This window comes from Curcuma longa, unplaced genomic scaffold (genome assembly GCF_044706935.1).
Source record: "Curcuma longa cultivar G26 ecotype Majalengka, Jawa Barat unplaced genomic scaffold, ITB_CL_G26_1.1 contig_20711, whole genome shotgun sequence".
NCBI lineage: Eukaryota > Viridiplantae > Streptophyta > Magnoliopsida > Zingiberales > Zingiberaceae > Curcuma > Curcuma longa.
The window spans coordinates 1,998-22,229 of record NW_027431454.1 but is presented as its reverse complement, the minus strand read 5'-3'; the positions used below and the strand labels follow the sequence as shown (position 1 = coordinate 22,229).

The 20,232-nt window shown below is 38.3% G+C and overlaps 3 protein-coding genes and 1 pseudogene across 3 annotated transcripts; 2 read left to right on the top strand and 2 right to left on the bottom strand.

Annotated features, from left to right (window-relative positions):
• The first annotated feature begins 536 nt into the window (after nucleotides 1–536).
• LOC141817489 (acyl transferase 4-like) lies at nucleotides 537–2,078 on the top strand (annotated as a pseudogene).
• Nucleotides 2,079–3,071: 993 nt separating this feature from the next.
• LOC141817491 (N-(5'-phosphoribosyl)anthranilate isomerase 1, chloroplastic-like) lies at nucleotides 3,072–6,613 on the bottom strand. Its single transcript, XM_074705134.1, has 5 exons — nucleotides 6,318–6,613; nucleotides 6,148–6,209; nucleotides 4,102–4,445; nucleotides 3,839–4,002; nucleotides 3,072–3,402 (listed from the first exon to the last, which is right to left on the bottom strand). The coding sequence occupies exons 2-5, from the start codon at nucleotides 6,203–6,205 to the stop codon at nucleotides 3,177–3,179; spliced, it is 792 nt and encodes a 263-aa protein (XP_074561235.1). The 5' UTR covers nucleotides 6,206–6,209; nucleotides 6,318–6,613; the 3' UTR covers nucleotides 3,072–3,176.
• A 3,681-nt stretch (nucleotides 6,614–10,294) lies between these two features.
• LOC141817492 (uncharacterized) lies at nucleotides 10,295–12,271 on the top strand. Its single transcript, XM_074705135.1, has 2 exons — nucleotides 10,295–11,197; nucleotides 11,279–12,271. Exons 1-2 carry the CDS (start codon nucleotides 10,418–10,420, stop codon nucleotides 12,146–12,148), a joined length of 1,650 nt encoding a protein of 549 aa, XP_074561236.1. The 5' UTR covers nucleotides 10,295–10,417; the 3' UTR covers nucleotides 12,149–12,271.
• Nucleotides 12,272–15,801: 3,530 nt separating this feature from the next.
• On the bottom strand, nucleotides 15,802–16,844 carry LOC141817490 (fasciclin-like arabinogalactan protein 6). Its single transcript, XM_074705133.1, has one exon. It carries the CDS (start codon nucleotides 16,703–16,705, stop codon nucleotides 15,941–15,943), a length of 765 nt encoding a protein of 254 aa, XP_074561234.1. The 5' UTR covers nucleotides 16,706–16,844; the 3' UTR covers nucleotides 15,802–15,940.
• Nucleotides 16,845–20,232: the final 3,388 nt, after the last annotated feature.

Sequence of the window (20,232 nt, the reverse complement as noted above, 5' to 3'; positions counted from 1 at the left end):
TTAAGCCGTGTTCGGCGCAACGATCGTGTCGTGCCCTGTAGCACGGTCAGACCATGCTTCAGTGCATCATCATCTCTGATCATTTTCTTCTGTAAAAAATTAGAATCCGCCACTCTAACGATTCCACGATTAGTCCCACGATCATCTATGAACAGGTAAATTGAGAAACTGCAGTTGATTATGATGAAGAAGAGTATTATTCAGCTTCATTAAGATTTGAACTCTTATACTCTTCTACAAATCTACTTCATTGTAACCAACTCAACTATATTCTGAGGACCATCACCTCCAACCCAAATCTAGATATTTGGATTATGAAAAAAAAAATCTGTATTATTAATTAGTCACCTACCACCTTCATCCATGGCATGTTCTTAAATGCAACGGCAAGGAAAAAGTCGCATTCGAACTACAAATGTGGACGTAAGAAAACAGAAACGCGATTAGCTTCTGTGTTTACCAGTCTTTTCGCTGCATTATAAAAGGAACCCACCAAGTAAACGGAAGGGTGTGCCAAACTAAAGCTAATTGCACCGATGACGATCAGCTTCACCGTGACCAAGGTCGCCGAAGAGTTCGTCGCCCCCAGCAGCGGCGGCGGCGGCGGAGGCGGCGCCGCACAGCCGAGTCTCCCCTCTCGTCCATCGACCATGCCATGGGCCTCAGGTTCTTCGTCGAAGTGGTCGCCGCTTATGAAGGCGGCGGCCTGCTTCAGTCCCCGGCCGACGCCATCAGAGCCGCGCTGGCTAGAGGGCTGGCCCACTACTACCCGGTCGCCGGCCGGCTCGTGGTGTCGGACGAGGGAGAGCTGGAGGTGGCTTGCACCGGAGAGGGGGTGTGGTTCGTCGAGGCGATGGCGAGCCGGTACAGCCTCAGCGATCTGAGGAACCTTGAGTTCCCTCTGGCGATCCCCAAGGAGGAGCTCCTCCCATGTCCGCCCCCGAGTTTGGACCAGCACGAGATGATCTTGATGATGCAGGTTCGTTTTTCGATTTGTGCTGATTTTGTCCTCTGAGAACATCTCGAATAACCATGAACGCGCCGGCGATGATGAATATTCAAATGGTTTTCGGAAAATTGTTCGACGATTTTAATAATCAAACGCGTGTTGACGGATTCGACTAGTTCTGAAATTGTAAGATCGATCTGATTTAGTCAACTCAACGGTGAATTAATTAAAATCTACCAACGATTTGCAGGTGACGGAGCTCAAGTGTGGCGGCTTCGCGGTCGGAGTTAAATTTCACCACATGGTGTTCGACGGCGTCGGAGCCGGCCACTTCCTGAAGGCCATCGCCGACGTCGCCCGAGGCCTCCCTGGCCCTGCCGTCGAGCCGGTCTGGTTCAGAGAAGCCATCCCGGCCCCGCCGATACGCCACCCGAAGCCCCCTCCGACGGTCGCCTACAACTTCGTTCGCTCACTCCGCGACTTCCCGCCGCACGCCATCAACGCGATTAAAGACTCGTACGCGCGGGAGACGTCCCACCGCTGCACCACCTTCGATGCGTTGTCCGCTGTCCTCTGGCGGAGCCGCGTCCGCGCCATCTGCCTCGCGCCGGAGGCCGACGCCCACTTCGTCTTCCCGGCCAACGTGCGCCACCTGGTGAATGCTGCCGCCTCCGGCTACTACGGCAACTGCGTGTACTGCTCGACGGTCTCGAAAAAGAGCGAGCTAGTGGCGCGCGCCCCGGTGGCCGAGATCGTGGAGTGGATACGCGAGGCCAAGGCGAGCCTGGCTGCCAAGTTCGCGGCGTGGGTGGCGGGCGACTTCGAGGACGACCCGTTCAGGGTCCCGATCGGATACGACACGCTGAACCTGTCGGACTGGAGGAGGGTGGGGTTCCACGAGGTCGACTACGGGAGCGGGGCGCCGCGGTGCGTGGCGCCACTCAACCACCACGTGTTATTCGCCGTCGGGATCCTTCTAAAGCGGCCGGCGCCGGAGCAGGGGGTGCGATTCGTGGGGCAAGTCGTGACCAAGGAGCACGAAGAGGATTTCGTGCAGCAACTGAAGGAATTCGTGTGAACACGAAACGACACCAAAGTCCATAAAACGGCGCTCCTCACGTAACGCTAATAGCTACGTTACAAGAATATCTCTTTTTATTGATTTTTTTTAATGAAGTGAATAATAAATTTGATCTGAATTAAGTATATATAAATTTTAATCAAAATTATTCCGATTTACCTTGGTAGTCGGTGGGAAACTTCCGTGGATAAACCGAGCCGACCACCCCCAGAGATGTGGCTACTGGGATTATCATTTTTTTTTAATCAAAATTATTACATAACAGTTAATCTATCTACCCAAATTTAAATTTTTAAATAAAAAATATAATCATGTAATAATTTGACCTTTTGTGTTCCAAAACAGGCTAGACTTGAACCCTATTGACCCAAAACTTGTAATTTTATAAATAAATATTTCTCCTTGCTCCTTCAATTATCAATCAAATATAAGTACATATATAATAAGTTAATTTCATAAATAAACACCAATTGTGATTTCTAAACTCTAAAGAATTATTCTATCTTCCTTTTTCAAATTTTAAATATTTTAGACTCATATAATAATTTTAATTAAAATTATTATATAAATAAATTAAAGCTTACAAACAAACACTCTTTTATGTTCCCTAAATCAATTTAGATTCACTAATCAATTTTAATCAAAACTACTATATAAACAATTCAATTTTATAAATAAATAGGATTGTAAATGAATCATAAGTTCACGAACAAACTTAATATTGGATTTAATAAAAACTTATTTATATTTATTCAATACACACCAATTAAATGAACAAATTTGAATAACTTATTAAACTAAAAGAACAAACTTGAACAATTCATTAAATTAAATGAACAAACTTGAACACATATGTGCTCAACTCATTAATATTCGTGAACAAAATTTATGAATCATGTTCATCAATAAAACTCTTATCAACATGCTAAATAAATAAAAAAAACTTTCACATCAAACAAATTTAAAATGTAAAAATTACAAACAATCAAACAAGCTTGAATTGAGAGTTTAAAACATCTAAGCAAACCAAGCTCGAGATTATTAAGCATATTTTGCAATTTAATGAACATATAAAAATAAGATTCAAGGCTTTATTACATGAACACTAAATAACAATTGACTTATTCGGGAAGGCCAAGCTGAAGTTCAATAACTCATAGATTTTACTTCGTTCATGAAGGAAGATATTCTCATGGGATCTTTGTCGATACCACCCTCGTCGCAGATGCCGCTGCTAACATCGACTCCATCCGGCTTAAGGGCACCAATAGCCTCAGCAACATTGTCAGGATGAAGTCCTCCAGCCAATAGCCAGCCATGTTTGCTTCTAACAGATGGCAACTTAAACTTGTGCCAGTTAAATCCTTTACCACTGTAGATTAAAGAAGAAATGACTTGTTAGAACCAGAAATGTGTGTTTGTCAAGATCTAAACGTCAACAATTCCACTTACTCATGAACACACTGAAAAAGTGGATTTATAAGTTCATCATTTGAGTGAAAATTGCAACAAGGTCAAATGGGTAGCATGAAGTATGAAAATAACTCGATAGCATGACTAGTAGATATGTAAGACTTGCCTCATTTAATAGAATACTTGTAAAAAATAATAGATAGAAAGACTTCTCTTCGACATCATTTTTACTCTCAAAACTTACATCAGATGCTGATTGTGATTGTTCAGAAACACAAGGCGCACATCATAACCATATGTCATCAGCATTTGCTACCCATTCAAACTCTAATGCAAAGCAATATAATGTTTCAATTTGCAATATGTACTTTGCATAGTAGAAAAGAATTTTCTACCTGCCACCTTTTGCGCTATCCACCAGAATCCAATCAACTAAAGAAGAATTCTCCATGGGCACATGGTTGAGAAGTTTACCGTCTTCATCAGCATGGAGTACATATATAACTTGGTTATGTTGCAAGATAATGGGGAGCAAGGAACGAGAACCATCACCATGAAGCTGAAGAAGTAAATGACAGCAAAAACAATAAGATTTATCAAAATATCAATTTTTTTGTTTTACAATCATGAATGTTTTGAATAAAAAAGGATAAGATACTTGAACAAGCTCAAGGTCAACTGCATCAGAAGTTCGCAATATCGTGTCTGCATCATCATCTACAAAGACACCAACAGGCTTTGAACCACAATCTCGTGCAACTTTGGAGATTTCTTTAGCTGTTGCTAATGAGACTGAACGCTTTGAATGTGGCCAAACAATCATGCCAATGAGGCTAGCACCAGCATTTGCAGCCAATTCAGCATCCCTTGCTGATGTAACACCACACATTTTAACAATAGGCTTAATCATTTTAAATCCTGTTTCGGCAGACAAAGATTCAATGGCACCGGTAGATCCAGAAGAGTTCATAGTAACACACGAAATGCTTGTGGTTAGCCGTTCTGTGTGCAAAGAAAAACAAAAAAAAACATTTATAAAATGTACAAGAGAATGGACCAATAAATGAGATAAAATGGAAAACAAATACAAATATAACTGCTTAGCTTGAACTCCCATTGAAAATAAGAAAAAAAATATTCTCAATACAAAGATGAAGCATCATATGACTAATTCAAATTCTCTTCAGAAAAATAAAAGAGGCAAATTTCCCAAACATGCTCGAAAAGTTGTGAGATGCCCAAGGGGCATATTTAGTTTCATAAATTCCCACCGAACTACACCTCCCTAAGTAATAAACCCCAAAATACCTTATTTCACCAAGTAATCTCATCCCACACATGAAACAGCTTCCAGGCGATCAAAACCCCTCAGTCGATCCTACAAAAATCCTCCCAAGCCATAACTGAAAGAAATCCTTCTCAAAATCCCCATAATATCTCCTTCACCATAATCTTCCTATTTTTTCCCATAATCAGCGACCTTACTTTTTCCTATCCTTCACTGCCATGCCCTTCCCTTATCATCCTTCTTCACCAATAATCCTTCCCTGCATCTTGAGGTTGCTAAAATTGTTTATTTCTCATCCACCAGGCTGGATACCATGTACATTTTTCTTATTTTTTCTTGAATATCTCTTTTTCTCCTAAAATTGGGTTTTTGTTCATCCAACTGACATCAAGAGATAGGAATAGAGGAATGAGGGCAAAGATGGGTTCCTGGCAAACCAATACCCTCAAATCTACAACTAGATCTCCGAGCTCCATCAAGGTGAAAAATTGAAGTCACTTTAATAGGCCTACACATGTCATAATGCATCCTCGAATGTATAGATGGGTTCCTGTGAGTCCTAGGAGTGCATTGATGGTATCACACTTGCAATTTGACCATTGTAGTTCTATCAAGGTAAAATGACTATTTTATGTTGATGGACATAGAGTGATTAAAATGCAAGTGTAAGAACATTGATAGATTATTGGGACCTCCATGATCACAGTGGTGGTCTCACACAATGGTAAGTCCATCATTTCACTTTGATGAATATTCATAGATCAAAATGAAAGTGTGAAATTACATTTGTGCTCCTAGAGCTCCCACAAACTCATATATGTCCTTGTAATTTTACCACTGAAATTCATTAAAGGTAAAAGGACCATTTCACCTTGACGTATATCCATGTTTCAAAATCAAAGTGTAAGACCATCAGTGTGCTCTTGGAGGTTCTAGCATCTTATTCATGCCCTCATACTTGCATTTTGACTGTCATGTCCATTAAAGTAAAAATTATTGGACATCTACAAGTCAAAATACAACTCTTAGTCTACTAGTGTGATCCTAAGAGCTCAAACTTGCAATTTCACTATTATAGGCCCATCAAGGTAGAAATAGTCATTTCACTTTTATCCACATCCACAAGTAAAAATGCAAGTGTTAAACCACTTTTAGTCAAAGTGGAAGCTGGTTCCACCGCTGGTTGGGATTGTCACATGAAATGGTATTTTGGAATTATCACTTAGGGAGGTACGCTCGGTGAGAAATTATACAACTGTATGTGCAACAATTGGGCATCTTATAACTTTTGCACACGGCTTAGGAAATTTCCCAAAGATGAAAGAGCATTAAACATATGGGCTATGATTAATCTATAACAGACGTGAAGATCAATCTGCCTGAAACATAGAACCAAATCTTCTCTTTGAAACTTACCGTCGTGATGTTGCAAAGGGAGCCATGAAAGTGAACGCGTGAGCCCAAAAGTAGCCATTCTTCTGCATCAATAAGATAAAATTAGAGCAAACGGAAAAGAGCGAAAAGAAATTTCAGTTAGGCATTTCAACGAACGCGTAAGGTGCTTGATTCAAATACGAAAAACGAACTCGCTATATGATTCGCCGAAGAAAGGAGGGAACTTTGCTTCCGCAGGCGGAAGCAAAAGCGGCTCGACGCTCAACTGTGGCGATTCCCGCGGCAGCCTCCGAGGGAGAGAAGACGCACGGGTTCGGCTCTTCACGGGGAGAGGATGCACCGAGAGAGAGAGAGAGTGAGAGAAACGCCGGTGCAGCTGGAGGGACGAGGGACGAAGTCGAGACTCGGACGCCGACGAGCGCTTACGGGAGAGAACCCAAGTGTCGTTCAGGCGCTTGCCTTTTTTTCTTCACTTCCATTAATCGAAAGAAAGAAAGGTGGAACGTGGAAGAGGAATTGCTGAAACAGGCAATCTGCCTAAATTGGACATTTTTTTATTTTAAATATATAATTTATTAAATCTTCCACGAAACTCATAATATTTAACTAATTTAATGTGAATTTAAAATGGGCATATTTTGAGTTTATAATAATAAATTAACACATGCCTATTTTATTTTTAAAATAATTAATGCAAAAGGGAAACAAATCAAATAGGCCCACCATTTGTAAAATCATCGTTAAACAGACTTCCTTCAATAATTTTAATCCTAAAAATATCTCTGAATTCGATATTGACATAGCAACTACTGAAAATTATTATAATATATAAAAACTATTCATTATTATAACAACTATCGAGTAATTACTATAATATATTTAGAATAAGTTTAGATTTTATGATTTAGGATTTACTCCGTGTAAAAGCTATCGAGTAGCTACTAAAATGTATGATATGTAGCAAAAAAGTATGACACACTCAACTGCATGTCTGTGGGTCCCACTGCATGCAGTGTGTCATGTTGGTTTCATGTTGAATTTTTTCATGTTATATATCATTGCTTAAAATGTATTTAAGGTGAATTTATAATTTAAAATTTATACTATATAGAAACTAACTAATAGCAGCTATAACATGTTTAAGATGAATTTAGAATTTATACCATGTGAAAACTACCTATTAGTTGTTATAACATATAGAAGCTACCCAGTAACTACTATAATGTGTTTAGGATGAATTTAAATTTTAGGATTTATATCGTATAGAAGTAATCATATAACTATTATAACACGTTGAAGTTACTCAGTAGTTGCTACAATATATTTAAGATGTAACTACTATAATATATAGAAGGTACTCAGTAACTACTATAAGTATTTAGGATAACTTTAAAGTTTATGATTTAAAATTTAGAGTCTCTGAATAATATTATATCAAAATATTATTTATTAATTTTATTAAAAATATTTAAATTTTATCAAAAATTATTTTAAAAATAATTGGAGAAATTATTATGTAGTTACTATAATTCTAAATCTTAAATTTGTCCTCAATATGTTATAGCAACTACTGATATTATAGTAACTATTTGACAGAAACTCATTATAAATATATTATAATAACTACTAATAGTTTCTACACCTTTATATATTATAGTGAATACTTGCTACAATGACACTAGATTTTTAAGATAAAATTACTTATGGGATGCCTATTTAATTTTTTAAAAATGTTTATTTGATATTTCTTTTAATTTGAAATGTCCATTTGACTTTTAATTTTTTTATAAAAAAGTTAAAAAGTTCTATTGTATGTTTGTATTTAAAATATCTTTTATTTCAATATTGTACCATATGCAGCCCTTAGCCCCTTACTCGACTCTTTATTTCATGAAAAGAAATCACTATTTTAATTTAATTAAAATTATTATATATAAAAATATTATTATATTAAATTTAATTTTAAATTCTAAATAATTATACTTACGGTACCGTTGTAGTTAAAATTTAAATGTTAAATTCTAAACCTATATTATATTAAAATATTTTTTATCAATTTAATCTAAATTGTTTAATAATAATTTTTATCAATCTATTTAAAATTATTTAAATTTTATCAAAATAATTTTAAATGCATCAAAATGAACTCTACAAAACACTACAATAATTATATTAATATAAAATAAATAATTTATTATTATTATTATTATTATTATTATTATTATCGTCCTTTCTTCTCCCTTCGCAGCCCATCGTGGTTTGTGTTCTTGTGGATAAGAGAGCTCAAGAGAGTAAGGCAGCAGTGTGGCGTGCATCTCAACCCAGTCGATACGAGCGCCTCTCGTCGCTCCACGCCTTTCCATCTCTTCTCCGCCTCAGGATCGTCTTCCTCGCACAAGTAGACAGGTGTGTACTCCTATTTCCTGCCTCCATAATCCTCTGCTAACTCGGTCCTCTTCCTTCCGTATAAAATGGACGAGAAAAACGGTACTTTTGATCTGTTTTTGTTGCATTACGGATGTTGTTTTTTTTTTCTTTCTTAATTAGATGGCCAAACTGTTTTTGGCTTCTCTTGGCGTTGTATTTAATCTATCTGCCTCAAAGTTTGCTCTTTGCTCAGAATGCACAAATTTCATCGGTGAACTGCTAGTTCTAGGTTTGTGTAGTTACTGATTGTCTTAAAGATTAGTTTCAAATTTAAGAAGTCGAAATGACAATAAGTAGTACTCATTCCAACTTTCTTCATCAATGAAGATTATTAGGGTTTAGGAGATATCAGCAAGTTGTTGCCATTTTCTAACACGCATTAGATAATGTCTGTGAAGCAGTTTTTTGGGGAGACTGGGATTTTAGACTTTTTGCTGCAATTGAAATACACAATGAAGCATTTTTTTCACATTCGTAATTCATGCGTGGAGAAATTTGATGTTCTACATTTGTTATGTTCAAAATGTGGGTTGAGATAGAGTGCTACTGAATTTGTTGAGGGAAATAAACAATGATAATTGTTGGAAGCGTCTGTTTTGAATAGTTTCTTTGTTCATGATTATGCAATTAATATACCAAACTTGTATGGTGTTTGCAGTTGAAACTTGAAAATATTTAGAGAAACTAGGCAATGAAGTGCATGGTAGATTGCAAAATAGAGCATACTCCCTTAGATGCTTCAGCTAGGGATCTTGGTAAACAAAGCATGAAGCAAGAACGATTACATGATGACTTATCAACCAAGGTAATTCTCTTGCAATTCAAATTATTGTTTGCATAATCATCCACTACTACTAAAGATAGTATTTTATCTCGAGGTCATGGAGATGCAACATGTGTTGAGCCATAATGCTAAAGATCTTTGCTGTAGATGTTATCAAGTTCGTATTCTTAAATCCTTACACTCTAGATCTTTACTCTGAGATGCCTGTTATCCTTTACAAACAAAAGTTATCACACATCACGCATGCTAGGGAGTTTTGTATCAATAAGGAGCAAAGGGTTACTTGTAATATGCCCTATTGGGCAATAATGCATATATAAAGATAGAGGGGTTACCTATGATTTGTACGAGGAACAATTCCACTTTAATATCAACATGATATCAGAACACCCTAATCTTCCTTCTCACTCGACCATCCTCATTGCATTGGTAGATTTGCTAATCAAATCTTTAAAAGAGCTTAGAGTTGAATATATTTATAACAAACTAAGTTCCTATAATATATTCAAACCAACTTGAAAGGGAGTGTCAGGGAGAAAGCCTAATCATGTAATAGCAGTTTCATATGAAATTAAAGGTGCAAAGCCTAATCATGCAGGGTAGAAATTTCTCGTCCTTTTGTCTATGGCAGATGGGTCTGAATAGCAGTGTACATTGATACACACCTGGAAGCTTGGCTTTTTCTGACAAGGAAGAACAACCTCCATTAGTGAAATATCTCCACCTAATTATCAACAGAAAAATTAAGATCTTCAGTGAAAAATATTTGTAGTGATCATCCATGAGGTTTCTTATCAAACCTCATTTCTGACAATTAGGCCCTTGTTCACGAATACATCTAATAAGTGTCATATAGTAGGACTAATATGGTAAAGACTTGTTTCAAACAGATCATTAACATGTGTTAGCACTCCTAAACTCTATATTTCATGAGCATATCTTCCTTAATGTTAACAGGAATACCACAAATGGGGCACAACTAGAAAAGCAATTTCAAGTTCTCACTCTAGAAAGCATGAAATCTGCACTACATGCTTGAAAGGAAACAGATGCCGAACAGTTCTTACAAGAACAAAGAAAATGGGTAGTTTGATAGATGAAAAGAAACCTCATGAAGCTCAGTCATTGTTTAATGGCTTGATTGACGAGGGCCATAAGCCTTCTGTGGTGACATATACAACTCTATTAGCCGCTTTGACAGTACAGAAGCAATTTAAGTCCATTCCTTCACTTGTATCTCAGTTTGAGAACAGTGGACTGAAACCTGACTCAGTTTTCTTCAATGCCATAATTAATGCATTTTCGGAAGCTGAAAAGATTGATGAAGCTATCAAGATCTTCTGGAAGATGAAGCAAAGTGGGTGCAAACCAACAACAAGCACTTTCAATACTCTTATAAAAGGATATAGCATTATTGGGAAACCTGAAGAATCAAATCTGCTTTTGGATATGATGCCTCAAGAGGAGAATACAAGGCCTAATCAGCAAACATACAATATACTCATTAAAGCATGGTGCGAAAAGCAAAATCTAATTGAAGCGTGGAATGTATATCATAAGATGTGCGAGTCTGGCATTCAGCCTGATGTCGTCACATATAATACTATTGCAAGGGCTTATACTAAAAATGGTGAAACAAGGAGAGCTGAAGAGCTAATACTGGAAATGCAGACAAGATTACATCCAAATGAACGCACTTGGGCCATTATTGTCTGTGGATATTGTAAAGAAGGCAACATGAAAGATGCATTGAGGTGTGTAAATGAAATGAAGGTGTTCGGTATTCGTCCAAATATTGTAGTCTTCAACACTTTAGTCAAAGGATTCCTAGATCTCCAAGATATAGCTGGAGTTGATGAAGTGAGTATTTAGTTTGATGATCTTTCTCTTAGTCAACAATCTCTTAGCAGTGGCAGTTGATCATAATTTCTACTTGAACAGGTGTTAGCAATAATGGAAGAAATTGGGATCAAGCCAGATATTGTCACATTCAGCCACCAGCTGAATGCATGGAGTGCAATGGGACTGATGACCAGATGCACGGAGCTGCTAAGTAAGATGGTGGGAGCAGGTATTAAACCAGATGCACAAGTATATAGCATCCTCGCCAAAGGTTATGTCCGATCAAGGGAACCTGCTAAAGCTGAGGCCCTTCTCATGGCTATGGATGAACTCAGCATAAAAGCCAATGTTGTGACCTTCACAACAATCATCAGTGGCTGGTGTAGTGCAGCAGATATGGAAAACGCAATGAGGGTCTTCTCGATGATGTGTGAGTCCGGTGTTTCACCCAACATAAAGACTTTTGAAACACTTATATGGGGATATGGTGAAGCAAAACAACCATGGAAAGCTGAGGAGCTTCTTGATACAATGAGGAAAACTGGAGTGAGGCCTAAGAAAAACTGTATTCGCCTCGTTGCTGAAGCCTGGAAAGCCGTCGGGTTGCAGAATGAGGCTAGCAGGGTGCTTGGTTCTCTGAATGACTCTAATACAAGTCATAAGGAAAGTGATTCATCTCTTCATTTGTTGAATAAGGAGCAACTTAACCAAGGGCAGGTTTATTGTTCTGCAAACTCAAACCCTACACAAATAGCCAATCCACTCACTGATGGTGGACAGAGATTTAAGACCAATGGAATTGGAAGGGCCTCACACTATGCTGAGGTTAGTTCTGAGACCTTTCAAATTTTCACAAAATCAGCATTAATCAGTCCTTCCTTCAGATTTGGAGTTAGGAATCCAATCAAATGCCAGAAACAACCTGGGATGTACAGCCAAACTATGAATTGCAAAGCTGTGTTTCTCTAGTATAGAAAGCTGATTATTTGATTGATAGGTTGAAGGATCCAGTTTACTAGATGTTGTTTATGACAAAATCTAGAAGAGAGGTCCATCTGTTAATTATGTCTCATGATTCTGCAAATTTCTTCTTACTGGCATTTTGATTTAGATGTCACTATGATGCCTTCTGAGTTGAAAAAGGTGTTCTTGTCACTCTTAATAGTCTTATTAACTAGACAAACATTGAGTCTAAAAATACACATTTTCAATTATTCACAAATAAAAATATTGTGTCTAAAATCCTTATTTCAATCGACTAGAACAAAGGTCCAATCAATTGGACATTGCTTTAGTCAACCAAATAACTTTTTATAGTTGACCAAAGTCTTAGGTCATTTTAGAAAGTTTCTTTGGTCAACTTCCATAAGGGTGATTTAAGGCCCATTTTAATCTGTTTGACCCTCCAAATACTAAAAATCAACCTTAAATCTAAAGACATTCATCTTTAAGAACTATACTAATTTTCAGCTAGATTTAAGCATCATTTCCCTTCTGTGTGTTTGTTTTTCTCTTGTTGTGAATGTGATACTTGAATAGTTCTCGTTGCCAATTTGATAATTCCTCCAAGAAGTGAGGTACATGACCATACCATCATCTCCTGCAATGAAGGATATCAGAAAAGTCCACAAGGAAGAGATGATTGAAAAGGTTCAGGACTCAAGTGTAGTTATCATTCTATTCCCTTTAGTATAGATTTTGTTGATTCAAATGCATGAATAACAAAAATACGTAAACACTTACATTGATTCTTTATTGATCTTATTGTTCGTGCTTATTGTCTGAAGGACAATTACAAAATTGAACTACCCTTCCGATTCATGAACCAAATCCCTCTTGGTACTAGATGTTCTTCTCTTGTGGAAATTTTCGCGTTCGTTCTATCAATAGCTTCGTTCACCCTTTTCTTGCTTTGCTTGGACACATGCACATATATGTGTGCCAGTGCAGTTTCTCAACCACACTACATGCTTGCATGTAGCGGTCGTGCAGTCTCTGCACTATGTGCAGTATGCGTAGTTACAGAAACTGTCAATATCTCTCACTCATCCAAATGAAACTATAAAAATAAAACAACCACAAAGACTAGATAGCTATAAAGACCATATGAGAACATCCAATTCGTACTAAAGAAAAAATGATTTGTGTGACAAGAAACATAATGAGCGATTAATGGTAAGAAAGTTATTTATATAGCCGTTCTTCAAAAGACATCAGTATCTTGTATTTATCTCATATTAAATCATTAACATCTTTACTCCCTCATAATGACTATTATGTCAAAAGCATGTTCAATACCTACATTCAATATAATTATTTACAATTACATTTTATACGTTCAACACAAAATATAATTAGTCGACTTATAAATAAATGTCAAAGATGTAATTCTATTTTAATTTTTCTTTTCTAGTTAGAATTCATTCATTTTAATCAATCGCTTTCCTAATCATGTTTCATAGACCGAATCATCTATAGTCAATAGGATACATGTTAAAGTAGCAGATTCTGATTAAAAATTCAAATAAATAATTAAATAATTATTTAGGATAAAATCAAGATTATCTCATAATTTCAAAGGGCTCATATAGTAAAAAAGTAGAGATTAATTCTCCTACTACCTTTATTATCACTAAAGCACATGTGATATGAATTACATACTATAATGTTATTCTCTTTAATACTAACGAGCATATGTTTTTCTTAAATATAACATCGTACAAATTTCGATCTAGATATTCTCAATGTCTAATCCTGAATTCAACTCATGAATTCTAATTTAGCTTCTATCAAGTTTAGTAAATGGTGAGTACATTTACTTCGATCATCAATTTTTAAATAATCTCATCTTGATACTACTATCAAGGCGACCCTCAACTTACAGATATGTCTCCATTCACAACTTCATTAACTGTCCCACAAGCAATGATCTTATCTCTAATTATACTTAACAAATAGAATGATTCTCTATGTGAGAGGATTAATCTCAATTCACCAACATGTTCATTAAGACTTTATCCAAATGTAATAAAAGCATATACATTGAATAGATAATGACATTTCACATATCTGATTATCTTTACAATATGTTACATTTTATGAAATCTCAAAGATTTCACATGTCCTAGAAATGATTCTTTAGTCAATGACTTAATAAAATGATCTGCAAGCATAGCACGTATAGTGATATACTGAAGAATTACCTTTCTCTTATCAACAATATCTCTTACAAAATTATACTTAATAGCTATATATGTGCTTCTCCTTATTGTGATATTTGATATCCTTAGAAAAAACTATAGTAATTTGATTGTCACAATATTCAACTGTCGTCTCCCATTGATTCACTAGATGGCGATCTCAAATAGGAACAGACGACAAAAGCACGATGACCAATCTAGTTTTGCTACATCATGATCGAGTTTTGATCACAACGTCGAGTTTCGAGTGTGCACTCTCTCGACAGCGCCGAGTGTACTATCGATAGTGTCAATCAAGCATTCACTTGCCAGCGCAATATCATTCGCTATTGTATTTTTTTTAGATCAAACACAACGGAGCAAGACGAACGATGACAAAACCATTTCATTGTTATTCATTGTGTTCTTCACGAAAATGAACTTAAAAAAAGAAAGAATTTTGCATTTCATTTTCACATGCATTCATCATCGCTCAGATACCATTATTGATTCATAGATAACAAAAACATGTAAACACTTATAATGATTCCTTGTCAATTTTATTGTTCGTGCTCGTCGGAAGGACGATTACAAAATCAAATAGCTTTTTTGATTCACAAATTAAACCCTTCTCAATATTTGATGTTCTTCTCTCGCAAAAATCTTAACGTTCAGTCTCTAAATAACTTCGTTCACCCTTTTCTCGCTTCATTTGGGCACATATATATGTGCCCGTGTCTCAACTACACTATGTGCTTGTACACAGCTGTTGTCCCTGAGGCAATGGTGCTGCGGTAGGATATTTAAATTGTCACCAGCACAGGTGGAAAACTTCTGTGGGACCGAATCGACTACCCCAGAGATAATTAATGGGACTAACTGAAATTTATCATTTTTTTACACAGCTGTCGGAAACTGCCAACAGATTTAACTGACAAAAGTAATATGCAGATGTTTACTCTGTTTCTGAACTGTTCTTATTTGCTTAATTATATCACACAGTAGATTACAGTAACTCTAAAGATTATTTCTTTTAGGAAACACCTTTGCATGGGCCATGGCTGGCCTTTGCCATCACCATGAGCTGGTTGCCGGTGAGTGGTCACGGCAGAATTGGCCGTCGCACCGTCTCCATCAACTCACCAACCTTCTTAATTAATGGCCATGCATCCTGTGACCACACTCACTACTCTGTGCATCACGTATTGCATGGTCACCAACCATTAATCATTCTATCGATCTTTAATTCCCCAAAGTGATGCATATGGCTCAACTAGATTTTACTCGATCAGGGGGAAATGTATAAGATATATCAACATCAGCTAGCTAGCCATGCAAATCCAGCTTCCTCTTCCTCGTCGTCATCTACCTACCGATTGATTTGGCGATTTACTATGAATTGGAAAAGAAAGTTTGTTTTTTGGATATAGTTTGTTCATGAACTTAAACGAGATCATCTACTCATCGATTTATGTGAAGAGGCGCAGAAGTACAAATGCACGCAGAAATTGAGATGAAATTCACAATGAACACAATAAATTAAACGGAAATAATGCAAGCCACCGATCGATCGCGGTTTCGTTTACTGCAGGAGATCGGCGATGGTCACCGCCAGCACCGCAAGCAGAGCAACCGCCGCCGCCGCCGCCTTGCTGGTCACGCGCGTCGCCGCCGCAGGCGTCGACTCGTCGGCGCTCGCCGAGGGCACGTCGGCGGCGCTGTCGGCGGCGCGCGGCGTCGCCTTCTTGGGCTTGACCAGCGGCGAGGGCGCGGCGGCAGGGGGCTTCGGCCCGAAGAGCTGGTACGGCAGCAGCACGGAGTCGACGGAGTAGACGGCGAGGGGGAAGTCGAGGTAGAGGTGGTTGCTGACCGGCGCCTGGTTGACCCCCGTGGAGACGTTGAGCTGGCTGCTGCTGCTGCTGGCCGTGATGTTGACCGTGTAAACGCCGTTCTCGCCGGAGGCCTGCGTGCTGACGGGGTTGCTGGTGGTCTGGAAGGTGGTGGGGCTGTAGTACCGCGGGAGAACGTGGTACAGAACCAGCGAGACCTGCTCCTGGCTGCTGAGGCCGTTGAGGGTGCCGGGCTTGAGGTTGTTGAAGGCGTTGTCGGTGGGCGCGAAGATGGTCAGGCCGTCGAAGGAGTTATTGAGCTGGCTCTCGATCTGCTGCCCGACCTGCGTCGCCTTCAGCAGCCTCTCGAAGTTCTCGTACTGCCCGCCCTTCTCCAAGATCCCCGTGAGGTTGAGCGGCCCGGGCGCCTCCGGCGCCGGCGCGACGGTCGCCGCCTCACAGGCCGAAAACAGCAACAGAAGCGCTGCGGCGAGAGCAAAACAAGATCCGACGGCCATCGTCTCAGTTTCACAACCGACGACGACTGCTGCAGGTGTGTATATATATATACACGATCGATCGACTGGAGGATTTAATTAATTATATGGATGGAAAATTGTGAGCTGGACGATGGAGCTGGCGAGTGAGGGCTGTCAGGAATCGACACTCTGTAAAAGTTGCGTTCGATGGATCGGTATATAATGCGATTGAGGAAAGTGATGAGGAGGAGGAGCTAGCTAGAAGCCAAAGGAAAAGTGACAGCCTAACCTCCTCCAGGATCGATCTTGCATGGTGTTTTCGAATGGATAATGGCGGAGCCAGCCCGGGTGATTTACCCGGGCTGATCTCCGACGGTGGGCTATGCCAACGAGATCTGTGTTCTTTTACCCGGGCTGGCTCTTTTATTTTCTTAAAAAAAAAATTTCTTATGTAAATTTAAGCTTTTGTGCCGTGGAGCACCAGGGCTATAGCCCGGGTAAGGTAAAACGTGGCTCCGCCCTTGCGAATGGATGACATAGACGGTTAAGTAATCAGTCAAGAATATGTTACTTTAACTTTTTGATAATTCCGTCCAAGAAGGAACTTGAAAAGAAAAAGCTGAGCGAAGGGGTCAGTGAGGCACCGGGATTCCCGATAAGCCACTTCAACACTCAAGTCAACAGAGAGCACGAAAGAAAGAAGAAGAAACAGTATGTGTATTCTAAAGGATTTGAGAGAGAGAGCTCTTCGTACCTACGGGGCTTATTTAGTAGCTGAAGAGAACATTTCCTCTGTCAAAGGAGCAGATTATGCAACATTTTAGGAAGCAAATTCTGTGTTCCGCTATCAAATGAGCTGGTGATACGCTATTAAGGGCATCATCTCTGACGATCTCTAACCACCTAGTAGCTTGGTAGAGTTGATTATTCTCATCTGACGACTATAGATACAATTGTGTGGAGATCTAGAGGACTAAGTTTGGAAATCTAATAATCGTCCTTATCCTTTTGATAGAGTTCACACGCTTGGTTATCTTCTTGTATCAAATATGGTCGAAAGAGAGATCGAACCCAAACCGAGTAGACGGGTTGGACTATTTGAGGATGAACTCAAGAACGAGTGGCCGAGTTGTATAACTAAGCGGCCAAGCTATCGAAGCATGTGGCTGAGCTATGTGGCCGAGCTGCGTGAGCATGTGGTCGGAGAGTTGAGTTCGAGCTGATCGAATAGGTGCCCGAGATTGAGTGGCCGAGCTAACTGAATATGGGGGTGAATGACTGAGATGCATAATTGAGTCCCTGAACTATAAGAGCATGTGACCGCGAGATGTATAACTGAGCGGCCGAGCTGTAGGAGCATGTGGCTGAGTTGTTTGATAAGTCAGGCCGAATGAGACTGTCCGGACTGAATGTTATTGTAATTGGGTCATCCAAGACATTACTGGGTCAGTCAAAATATAATTTGACCATTTACCATTGACCCGTTAAGTCGGATGCCAACTCGAATCGATTATTGAATCTATTTTGCTATGTCATATATACCGACAAATATCCGTCGTATCACATGGTATGGGGGAAAAAATGATTGTTAAGCGAGCTGATCAAGGTTTCTGAAATTAAAAAGGTCTTGTCAGCACTGTTGTAGTTTTTGGCGGGATTAGGTGGCGTATCGCGATGGAGAGTTGCATGATGCATGGTTAATATTAATGGGACTGTGAGGGGACGTTTCACCGGCTTATAGCTAATTGAAGATGAGTGAAGGGCCATGGATTTGGATTTGGAGGGTGGTGGACGAACTTGAGAGAGCTGGGGGACAGTCTGGCTCAGTGGCTTTGGTCGTCGATCCTCATCATGGTAGGAGAAAGATAAGGATCACTAATTCAATAAACAAATTATTCATATTGATTTTAATTCCTTCTAATTTAAAACTGAATGATTAATTCCTAATTAATTTCATGATTCATGTCGGTCATGCATGATAGTTGTTATTCACAACTTTTTAATGATATTGGAATGGTTTTTTTAATGAAAACATGGGGACGAACAAGATTATCAAAAAGATGATTCTGGGACATAGCTGAGTTGATTACGATGGAATTGTACAAGAGAGTAAGAGTTTGAATCTTGACGAAGTCTAGATAATACCCTCTTTCATCGTGATTAATTGTAACTTTTCGATTTACCTCCTCACAAATAGTCGTAGGATTGACCGTGTGAGGCCGCTGGGATGGCGAATTTCATCTTTTTTGCATAAGAAGATTGTCGAAAAGATTATGGATTGATCGTGAATGTAAGCAAAGGATAAGAGCATGAGAGGTAAGAGGCATGATCAATCTAAAGTTCAATATTTCAATTATAAGAAATATGAAAATTGTGCTTGATCCCGTGTAAGATTGAGAGATGGATTAATGACTTAGCAAAATAACCACAGTCGAATATTCCTGACCGACTATATACTAATATGAAGAAAATGATGGAAGAAAACAATAAGTGAATGAATAATAAATGACGTAAAATGTAATGAATTGCCTCCTTGATTCTACCTTATACTGTTAAATAAAGAGTGAAAGGAAGACTTTGATTCCAAATGATACACAACAATATTTCAGTAATCGTCATATTGAATTAGAGTTTCAAATTGGGATGGACTAAACTTGGATGCGACCTAAACTAATATAATGAACTCAACTTGAGCTCTTCTAGTAGTGCCCAACTTAACCCGAGCTCAATCTAACTTGACTCAAGTTTAATTTAATTTGACTCGAGTTTGATTTGACTTAATTTCTAATTCAATTTGACTTTTGACTTGATTGAACCACATGATCCCTATTATCTCCACCACATCTATCCTTTTAAACACTAAGAATAAATAGTATGTTCACCAAAACTTTTATTTATATTTTATATCTTTAAAAAAAATTTACTCCTAATTTGTATCCTTTTAATCTTTATTATTTTAAAAAATTACTTCATTTGATAATATTTTAAATGATATATTATTATAATTTTATATATTTTATAATTTTAAATTAATAAATTATATATCAGTTTTTAAAAATTATATGATAAAGTTTATATCACTTTACCCTTTATTTTTTTAAAAATATATATTTTAAATAATTTTTAAATTTTATAATTTATTTATCAATTTTAACTAAAATTATTATACGAAGTTGTTTATCAACATAATAAAACATTTCGGAATGTACTTGACATGTTATTTTTTTAAAAGTTCTAAAAAGGTTTTTTTTATTTTTATTTTTTCTAAATAAAGCATGATTTTTGGTTCACACGGCACGTTATTTGCAATGCGGATCGGATTCGGAATATTTTCCGTACCCGTATCGCCGTCGAACTTGCTAGAACCCTCTCCCTTCTTCTCCCGTTCTCACAGTCGATCTCGCCGCCGCGCGCACATAGTCGCTCGCTGCCGCCTCCCCTCACCGCTCCGATCTTCCGTTCGCTCTCTTCCATCGGTCGCCGTTCTCTCCCGCAGGTCACTTTTGGCCGCTGCTTTTTCAGAGTTCTATCCGTCCTGATCCCGGACTTCCCCGGTCGTCCCTCTT

Bases quoted from the DNA above. Each gene is read 5' to 3' on its own strand.
- LOC141817492 (XM_074705135.1), top strand. From the start codon at position 10,418: ATGGGTAGTTTGATAGATGAAAAGAAACCTCATGAAGCTCAGTCATTG. The intron at 11,198-11,278 runs GTGAGTATTTAG...CTACTTGAACAG, and splicing joins ATATAGCTGGAGTTGATGAA to GTGTTAGCAATAATGGAAGA.
- LOC141817491 (XM_074705134.1), bottom strand. From the start codon at position 6,205: ATGGCTACTTTTGGGCTCACGCGTTCACTTTCATGGCTCCCTTTGCAA. The intron at 4,446-6,147 runs GTAAGTTTCAAA...CTTTGCACACAG, and splicing joins CCCTTTGCAACATCACGACG to AACGGCTAACCACAAGCATT. The intron at 4,003-4,101 runs GTATCTTATCCT...TTACTTCTTCAG, and splicing joins TTGACCTTGAGCTTGTTCAA to CTTCATGGTGATGGTTCTCG.
- LOC141817490 (XM_074705133.1), bottom strand. From the start codon at position 16,705: ATGGCCGTCGGATCTTGTTTTGCTCTCGCCGCAGCGCTTCTGTTGCTG.